The sequence below is a fragment of the Pygoscelis adeliae genome, unplaced genomic scaffold (assembly GCF_000699105.1).
Source record: "Pygoscelis adeliae isolate BGI_AS28 unplaced genomic scaffold, ASM69910v1 Scaffold178, whole genome shotgun sequence".
Taxonomy (NCBI): domain Eukaryota; kingdom Metazoa; phylum Chordata; class Aves; order Sphenisciformes; family Spheniscidae; genus Pygoscelis; species Pygoscelis adeliae.
The window spans coordinates 3,237,423-3,247,538 of NW_008825323.1; the positions used below are offsets into that span (position 1 = coordinate 3,237,423).

The 10,116-nt window shown below is 36.6% G+C and overlaps 1 protein-coding gene across 1 annotated transcript in view; it reads left to right on the forward strand.

The window, feature by feature from the left end:
* The window catches only part of ANKRD32 (ankyrin repeat domain 32), a 39,652-nt gene that overhangs the window by 25,481 nt on the left and 4,055 nt on the right, over window positions 1–10,116 (forward strand). Inside the window, exons 11-15 of the mRNA XM_009330308.1 lie at window positions 2,569–2,716; window positions 4,764–4,909; window positions 7,307–7,476; window positions 7,959–8,092; window positions 10,065–10,116. Of these exons, the coding sequence (XP_009328583.1) occupies window positions 2,569–2,716; window positions 4,764–4,909; window positions 7,307–7,476; window positions 7,959–8,092; window positions 10,065–10,116 (650 nt within the window). The remainder of the gene's footprint in view (window positions 1–2,568; window positions 2,717–4,763; window positions 4,910–7,306; window positions 7,477–7,958; window positions 8,093–10,064) is intronic.

The window sequence follows — 10,116 nt, forward strand, 5'->3', positions numbered from 1 at the left end:
AAACATTGGAACAGGCTGCCCAGGGAAGTGGTTGAGTCCCCATCCCTGGAAGTATTTAAAAGACGGGTAGATGAGGCGCTTAGGGACATGGTTTAGTGGGCATGGTGGTGTTGGGTTGACGGTTGGACTCGATGATCTTGGAGGTCTCTTCCAACCTTAATGATTCTATGATTCTATCATTCTATGATTCTATATGTCCTTGATCCTGTCACTTAACTCTGCTAAAATTGTGCTTATTTGCTGCATTTGTGTAATTTATTTCCTGCAAAGAACTATTGATGGAATTAAATTATTCACCCAGTATTTTGCTTTGGGGTCCAATGATAAAAGAGGTATGCATACTTAAGGGAAATTTAAATGCATTTCAGATGTTTTAAATTAGTTCTTCAATTTCCATTCCTGAATCCTCAGAAGATAGGGAGTAATGTAGCTTTTAAAATATTTAAATTTTAGTTGAAAAAAATTATTTTCTTGTTGTTGACATGCCATATCAATGTTCTCAGGTTTTTTTATTATGAGATCCCACAGTTCATCAACAAGTATTGTGATACACTGAAGCAAGGAGCAAACCAAATCAAGTAGAGCTTAACAGAGTAAGAGGAAGTAGGGCTGGAAGCGATCTCCGAGACCACATTCTGATTTTCCCTGGCCAGTTCTTAAAAGCCTTCAGTGGTGGACATTATACTGCCTCCCCACACAATGTTTATTTGTTGTTGTGTTTATTCCTTTTCTTTTGAATGACAATTAAGTCTGTTAACTGTAGGGATAGTATTTATGTAGGTTTTCGACAAATGACTTTGTAATCTTTTTATAATAAATCCCATCTGTGTCACGGTCTCTGTTGCTCTCATACATGTCTGTTTGATTTATTGGCGAAGCTCACACTGTTTCAGTCTTTGGTGCTTTCCAGCTCCTGAGGGAACCCTATTAAATTATTTTAAACCAACTTTGAACATACTTTGTTCTCAAAGGAGTATTAGACAAACCATTGACTGTGGTGTGAGAGCACAACAAAAGACAGAAAAGTTTTGTTTCCTTTAAGTAATTCTTTAAAATCTTAAGCTGACAAATAAGTAAATAAATACTCAGTTCAATTTCCCTTTTATCCAAAATTTTCCATTTTGAAGTACTCATTTTCTTTCACTAACATGCAGTACATCGGCTGGTGCTCTAGTGTAACAGTAGTGATTCTCCTGTAGAGCCTTAGGTAAGTGTCTTTGGGCAAATGAATTTCATGTGTTCCTACAATGGTGCACATATTCCTCCAATTTGCATTTTCAAAACTGACATAGAAATACTGAATTTTCTGTGGTTGTACATGTGGTCAGAGGAATAACTTAGTTCAGAATCGTTGCATAAAATATTTCTACGTGGCACAGAAAGGTGTTGAGTATACAGATCTGACTTTCCTTTGCACAGACTAACTCAGACACTAGAAGCAGTGCTTTTCCCAACCAATACTGATGAAGTGAAGTGCTCATGTGGGTGAACAAATATGTTTATCTGCTCATGGTACTTTCTGGATAGCATGTCCAGGTGCTGTGTGTATATATATATATGGATAGGACAAGGGGAAATGGCCTCAAGTTGCGCCAGGGAGGGTTTAGACTGGGCATTAGGAAAAATTCCTTCACCGAAAGGGTTGTCAAGCACTGGAACAGGCTGCCCAGGGAAGTGGTGGAGTCACCATCCCTGGAGGTATTTAAAAGCCGTGTAGATGTGGTGCTTAGGGACATGGTTTAGTGGTGGACTTGGCAGTGCTAGCTTAACGGTTGGACTCGATGATCTTAAAGGTCTTTTCCAACCTAAATGATTCTATGATTCTATATTGTCTCGATGCCTCCTGAAGAAAATATGCTTTGGCTTTTTTACCTACACATGACCATTTTGTGCAGGTTCAGGGGAGAAAAAGGTAAGGCTAATACCCATAAGTATGTTCTTTCTAAATTTGCAGCTGCTAGTCTCTTTGGAATTTTTGGTAGCAGAAGAAAGTTTCCTGATCCCACAAACTGGCTGCCAAAGTTTTTTCTGTGCAGGAAACTAACACCTTGCATCCTTTTCCCTTTTGGCACAGACATACACGGTTAGTCACAAAAGGAGCTTTAATGTCATGATGAAATCTTTAGGAAAAGAGAATCCTTATAAGGCAGGGAGAATAAGATCCCTGTAATTGTCAAATTAAACACAAGGTTAACTAGCATAAATGCAGTACTTGAAATCTTACAGTTAAATTAAATTAAACAATTTAAAAAGAAATCACACTTTGTACTTGTAAGCTTTGATCCCATTTTGCATGCTGTTTAAGACAGGATGTTTTCAAATAACTTGTATTTCTCCAGTGCCAAATCTTAATTGATGTGGCATCAGTGGCATATTAATTTTGTTGACCTGGCTGCAACAGTTAGCTTTTGAGCAGAAAAAGAAAAGCCAGTGAAGAAGTGATGTGGCAACAGGGTGGGCTTTTATCTAAAGAAGTTCTCTAGTGTTATTACTGGTACATTATCAATGTGAATTTGTTATACAGTACAGGTCTATAGATAACGCTTGTTTGTTTGTTTTTTCATTTAGGCTTTCAGATGTGAAATAGCTGGTCTATTAAATGCAATTCTTGGAACTGTAGTGGAATATTGGATCATCTCAAGTTTGCTTATGGACAGAAATGTGTTTCATCAAATAGCTGATGATTTGGCACAGTACCTTGCCATTTCATGTGATGGTGAGTGTTTGAAAGGCCTCTCTAAGTCTTTTAATTCTATGATTCTATGATTCTATAATGCAAAAGCAAGACTATACAGTGTGAAGAAGAAAAAAAAATCTTCAGAGCTCTCTTGTCAGTTTAGGAAGAGCTTTAAGCATACCATAATAAGCCATAAAGTTGGAGAGGCAATTGGAGACACCTTAAGGTGAAATTTTTCACTCCACAAACTTCATCTTGTTTGCTAAAGACACTTCATCCGTAAGTCCAAAAGCTACGCTGAAGTCTTTGACCCATACAGACTTCAAATGAAACATTTCAGTGTCTCATTGCAAATCCTTAGTCTTAATGGACTTTATTTGGGGGGTGGTGGAAGATTCCAACTAGTCCCATGAAACACTATTGTTCCTCTTCATCAAATATACTAGATAAAGAGAAATGTCACAACTCGAACCATTATCATTTAACATGGAATGTCGGTTGAGGTATCTGTCCTTTTAGCAACTAGAGGATGAGGAACTCAAAAGACCAAAAAAATAATCAAAAAAACTACTGAATTTTCTTAATTTCATTTTCAAACTTAATGCACACAAAGCTGCCTTTCCCTCCACACCGCCCTTTAGGAAATAGTGGGAAAACTGTAACTCAGCTGTTACACCTGTATGGATATCCTGGTTTCAGTTATCACTTTGTCTAAAGATAGGTGTACATAGGCTTCATTTAAAGTGTTGCTGCCTTCTCCTACCTGGAGACTTGAGAATAACTATTCTGAAAAAATTAAACTAAAATCTTAGTCTCTAGACAAATAGTTCCACTCCAGTCTTACAGAAAGCAAATTATGAGAACTGTTAATAGCCTGCCTTAGATCTTAGAAGGGCAAATCAGTTGGAACTTTATAGTATTTAAATCCATGGAGCTTTTAGTATCTACTACTACTACCACCTCTCCAGTGGATTTTCTAGCTTTCAAATAATAGGGAGAATCTTGGATGTGTATTTCTGTAAGACTTTGTTACTTTCCTGTACACAAATGGAAAATTATACTTTCTATGCTCTCCTTCACTGAGAGCATTCATAAGAACACCATTCACAGTCTGGTTATAAAGAGTAAAGATTCTTTGACCTATTGGTGATCACTGCCTCTTGGTTCAGTCCAGAGCACGTAAAGCCCAAAAAACAGTTGCAGACTTCTCCTAAATTCTGTCACTCTTAGAGAAGAAAATGTGTACTCTCAAAACTTGTGTTTCTGTTTTGATTGAGTCTACAGATCAGGTAATACATGAGCACTTCTTAGCAGAACAGAATATTCCCTCAATACAGTAAAGACTTTCTTCCTCATGGCACACCTTGCTTTCCACCTGTTTCAGTTGCTATTTTGACAAAATTATTTTGCTAGAATCAAAATACAAATACCACCCTAAGAAAAATCAGTCATTCCATCTCCTTTTCAAAAAAAAAGAGACGTAGGCCAGACTTATGTGTGATACATATTGAGATAGATATAGATGTAGATATATATTCTTCTGCCACTGTCTGTTTTTTTTTTTTTTTTTTTAAAACAGTATGAACTGTTTGGTACATCTGACTGGGGTTGAAATTCGCTTACGATCACTTTTAATGTAGAATTTATGGGTCACCCTGCATTACTTGTAGATTTCTTTGTTCATGTGTTACACATTTTATCTAAATTGTGTTTGTATTGTGTCACAGATTTTAAAGGTGATCACTTGCATAAATTCCCAAATAAATAATTTCATTCTCAAAATGAAGGTGTAACTTCTATAAGATTGCATTTAGAGCTCTTTTTAAAAAAGTTTCACATAAAAAGTGGTGCTTTGCCTTTTAATATCTGTTAACCATTCTCTTAGAAGCTGGTCTCACTATCAGATGATGGATAAAATCTTTTTTAATATGAGTATTTTTAGTAATTCTCACGGAGAATAGCTTCTGAATCTGCAACAGCAGGAAAAAAAGTGTCTGGAAGGGCTATGTTCTAGATAACTCTAGATGTACAGGTTTGTATATTCTCATTTTAAGGATCTTTTTTTCCCCCCTTTGCTTTTATCCAGATTTTTCGATATGTGAATTAAAAATGTTCATTTGTTCCATACCATCCCTCTGGCTTCAAATGTTTGTCGCAGAAGCAGTTTTTAAAAAAATGTGTTTACAGAGGAATATAACTATTTCTACAGAACCTCTTTCTCTTCAGAAAATAGTAAGTAACTCTTCTACTCCTTAATAACCTATCACACTTAAGTATTTTACAAGTAATTGAATTCATGAAAGTCTTGGAAAATACCTTTCTTTTGTGGTCTAAGGTCATGCTCATTGCACGTGTTGTCTTCCTGTAGATAGACTCTACTGCATTTAAATTTCTCTTTGCCTGAGATCTGGGTTCAAAACAATGGTAAGATTTTTCTTGCCAGAGAATTTGTAACACCTGAGTAATCTGTTTACATGCAGTTAACATGAAAAGTCACAATGAAAGCTTTTTAAAATAATCTCTGATGTAAATACTTTTTTGCAATGTTACATTTGTAATTAAAGAAAATGCCAAATATAGTGTGATTTTCCTGGGTTATCTTTTCCTTCATTTTTTTTGAAGAGGTGACAGTCTATTATTCTACTGGGCCAAGCATTTGTTACATACAAGATTTTATGATTTTGAACCACAGTGTATTCCTGTGAATTTCTCCTCTGTTGTGGTTTAACCTGACAGGCAGCTAAACACCACACAGCCGTTCACTCACTCCCCGCCCCATCAGTGGGATGGGGGAGAGAATCGGGGGAAAAAAAAAAGTAGAATTTATGGGTTGAGATACAGGCAATTTAATAAGACAGGAAAGGAAGGGAAAACAATAACAATAATAATAATAATAATAATGATAAAAGAATATACAAAATAAGTGATGCACAATGCAATTGCTCACCACACACTGACAGATGCCCAGCCAGTCCCCGAGCAGTGGTCACCCCCCCCCCAGTCAATTCCCCCCAGTTTATATGCTGAGCATGATGTCATATGGTATGGAATATCCCTTTGGCCAGTTTGGGTCAGCTGTCCCGGCTGTGCCCCCTCCCAGCTTCTCGCTGGCAGGGCAGGACATTCTCTTAAAAAGTTTCTCCTACTTGCAAACCTTTTCCTGCCTTCAAATCACAATTTGTGGTAGTTGGTGAGGTAATACATGATGAAAGCTGTGAAAGAAATTCTCAAAACCATGACTGCTGGCAGGATGCAGGCAAATTTGGGAGATGACACAGTAATGACATGCCCTAACTTAGAGCCTCTGACTAACTCTATACTAACAACTAAACAGAATATGGAATCCATAACTGTTTCTATATGTCCTAAAATTCTACAGGTAGTCAAAGAAAAACAAATTTACACCTTTATACATTTTCCATACATAAGTTTTCCTGAATTTTGCAGGATTTTATTGTGAACAGAGATCATTGTTTATTAATACATCGTGTTTAAACTGAGCTTGAACAAAAGACTGTCAGAATTTTAAAAATAAACCAACTATATATCTAATATTTAACATATGTTGCCAACACATATGCAGCAGCAATTGCTATTTTTAGTATTGCCATGACTACTCATCACTCTGCAACTACTTAAATGTAAATTTTTGTAGTGCTTGAAACAAGTTCTTCTGCTTTTTGTGGCTTTCCTTAGCATTACTGTGCCTCTTTTCTCGTTCCATACAATAAACATTAATTATCATCCAATTTTGCCAGCTCTTCTCATACAGCGTCTTATCAGCTAGGCTTTTCTATGGGTGCAAATAGTGCCCTCCTACTCTCTGCTGGTAAATGCACAGCGAAGGTGCAAGTAAGGTGTCCCTCACCCATTGCAAGTTGCCTGCAGAATCTACAGTGATCTGCTAGATACTCAAAGCCTTCTTTAGTATCTTTCTTCAGATATTGAATGAGTCCCCTCACTGGACTTTTTCCTATGCTTTTGCCAAACTGCAAAAACTTACATGACTTTTTAAAATGAGCGGTTGTAGGTTGCTTGGAAGCTCTGTATTACTGGAAAGAAGCCAAAATATCTACAACGTCCAAAGCTATCCTAATGATGAGAGAGCACCTAAGAGATAACTAGCTTATTGCCTTCTCAATGCTCAGAGGCTTAATCCAACCCCTCATCTTAGGAGAGATGAAGGAAGTGAATGAGTGTTTCTTTACCAAATTGCTCCCTGGGTTTTGCTCCCTGGGTTGGGATCAGTAAGCTTGTAAATACTTTCATTAAGTACCTGAGAATCAATTAGCTTTAGTTCAGTCTTATGTCCAGCTAAAGTGATCAAAATTTTCTCAGCTACCAAAAAAACAAGAGAGAGGTCTAGAATTCCCCACCTTCTGGCTCAGACACAACCCACTCACTTCTGAGGCCAGCATGAAGAGTGAATTACAAGAATATAAAAAAGATTGCAGAAGACAACTTTAAACAATCTATATATGCAATCATTTAGGGATCATATTTTTAAAAACTTAGATACAGCAAGCTGTGGGTGGTGGATGACTGCTTTGCGTGAAGTGCAACAAAAGAAAATGACTGCATTTTAATTTACTGTATACAAAGTCATTGAAAATGTTACTTTTGCAACAGGTCTGTTCCTATTCGCCTGCTTTGCGAGAGGTAGGGATTAATGAGACAAGAAAGATACATAAAGCAAAGACAAAGAAAATAGGGCAACGGCAATGCCCTGAGTCTCAAAGGGCATTACAGATGCTAAACGGTGATAAGCAGAACCAAGTCAAAGTGCTGCCTGATCTACCGTAAGTAATATCTATAACATCACCGATTTTATTCTGCTTTGGGGGACAGCTTCTGACCTGACACATTTCTTGAACTTTGTATGACCTGTTTTGTTGTCTACAAATTACTGCAACTGACAGAAAGCTCCATTGTAAACTTGTAACATCTCTGGGCTGGGGTTCCCCCTTTCTCCCCATCCTCCATCTCAATGTATATGCAAACTGACGTCGTTAAATTTAAAGTGTACGTAGAGAAGTTGAACTGTTCATAGAATTACCCTTAAAGAAAGCTTAATTGTGGGTAATTTAATTTTATTACTGTTTTAAATACAGTTATAATTAAATGACATAGAAATTATGTAATTAAGACATTTCAGAAATAACTCTGAAATGGATAGATCTAAGTATGCTATATATACACATTTAAAAGCATTAAGTACATATACATTATCTTAAAATCTGAAATAGTGATTTTAGACGTGTCCCCTTTGCTGTCTTTTCAGTGACTTAATCTTTAATAAGTGCCCTCCATTGGCAAAGAAACTTAGAGCAAAAGCAGAAGTTGGGGCTTCATACACCAAAGAGAATTGCTACCTTTTGGCTGAAGAGGTACATTTTTACAAGAGAAATACTAAAGGTATTCTATATATCTAATCTATGTTAAGAACTTTGTATGGTTAGAATCGACAGTTTCAGGTTTAAAAATCTTGTCCTGATGAATGCTGAACTAAAATGATGGCTTATGCCCAAGAATTATTTTCTTATCGTTTGTGTTTCTTTTTTCTGATGTCTATTTAAAAGGAGGAATTGTATATATGGTGGAATAAAGCTGCCTTCTTCATTCCCCTCCCCCTCCCAGATATTAAATACAGTGTACAGCTTGTATGAGCTCATTCCAGTCTTGCCCGCCTTACTTTGCTAATCCACCTCAACCTGTGCTTGGTAGGATCAACGTCTTCTGATTTGAAAGTATAATTCAGTCTTCATCTCTTTCAGTCCTAGACATTTTGTGAACAAAGACTGCGGAGTATGCTATGTTACATAGCTGTGTTAAGCATATGGACTGTTTTCTTCCAGGCATTCAGCCCAGACTATGAAAGGCATTTGGCTTTTGTCTTAGCTATACTGGAACCCAAGTACCTAAGGAATAAAACAGCACTGCAGTAATTCATCCCGTTCCTACTTATTACACAAATTTAATAAATCGTACTTTACGTGAGCCTTTACCTGAACAGAATTACTTGCTGGAACTACTTTTTCTCATCTTCATCATCAGAAATTTACCTATATCTCCTAAAACACAACTATATTAATCATGGCACCCAAGAGAAGGCTTAGAAAAAACTGGCAAAAGCAAGTTGGGATTGTTCAAAAAATTAAAAACAGAATTGTATCACAAACACTGAAGGACAAAAAAACCCTCACCCTCTTTTGGGATTTAAGAGAGCTTCAGTAACAGAGCCAGACCATGCATTTTTAAAATTGGTTCCCTTTCTCTTTATTGCTTTTGCAAGTAAAATTGATGTGAATTATTACATGCTGACTTCTGCAAAGAAAAGTGAGCTGAAGGACTAGGGCAAATAAAAAAACCAACCTGCTTTTTTTCTATTCTTCCCCTGCCAAAATTGTTAAGTAGTGTCTTCTGTTGAAAGAATGAGTATGGAGCTGACAGATTTACATAGTGAAGGTATTAATATGACAAAATATACCATGTAAATCTTATCGCAAAGGCTGAGAGATTTAGCCTTGAGATACTTTCATTTCTAAGATGTTTGTTGCATCATCTTTCACCTGGCATCAAGATTTTCCTCTGGCTCTTGTTCAAACCTAATCGTTTAGTGAAAGCAAAACAGCATTTAGAATGGGTCTGAAGTTTTTATCATGCAGAAACTAATGGTGTCTTTGCATATAAGCACCAGTTCTCAGTTGCTTGCTGTTCAGTTTTTCACACTTACTTCAGCTTTACCTGGTACTAAGGCTTGTTTTTTTTTTTTCCAGAGGATTTTTTTTTTTTTATTATTATTATTAGGACCCCTTCATTTATTTCTCTCTTTCCCCCTCCCTTGCTACTGTAGCCAAGTCAGACAGCCTATTGAGAAACAGCAAACCATCTGTTAACGGATTTGAAGTTCTGAATTGTACTTGAGTGTGTAGAGGCACTCGTGCTTAGCCAGAAACATTCATTTGAATTAAGCTATAAATGCTGTGTAAAAAGAACTATACATTTTAACGTAGGTTCATGAATAAATTTAAGGGAGGGCAACTGCACTCTAAAGTTTTATTGCTTCAAAACCCAGTATTTTTGGTGTTCTGTGATCACTTGGTGCTTTTATAGTGTGATTGAAGCTTTAAACCTTGAACTGGGGGGAGATAATTCCTGTGTTAAACCATTTGCAATACAATTTCATTGCTGGATCTCTGGTGGAACAGAAGCTCTGTGGGTTTTTTTTGAATTTTCTTAAAAGATGGTTAAACAGGATAAAGGAAAATCTTACTCATTATTGAATTTTCTGGCATATAGCCAGGTCTCCTAGTTCCAGGCACTTTGATTATTTTCTTTAGTTGCTATCTTGCCTAGTCTAGTGTAATCTATTAATTTTTTATGGTAGGAGAGACAGCCCTGCATAAAGCTTGCATAAGTAACAAAGTGGAGAGAATGAT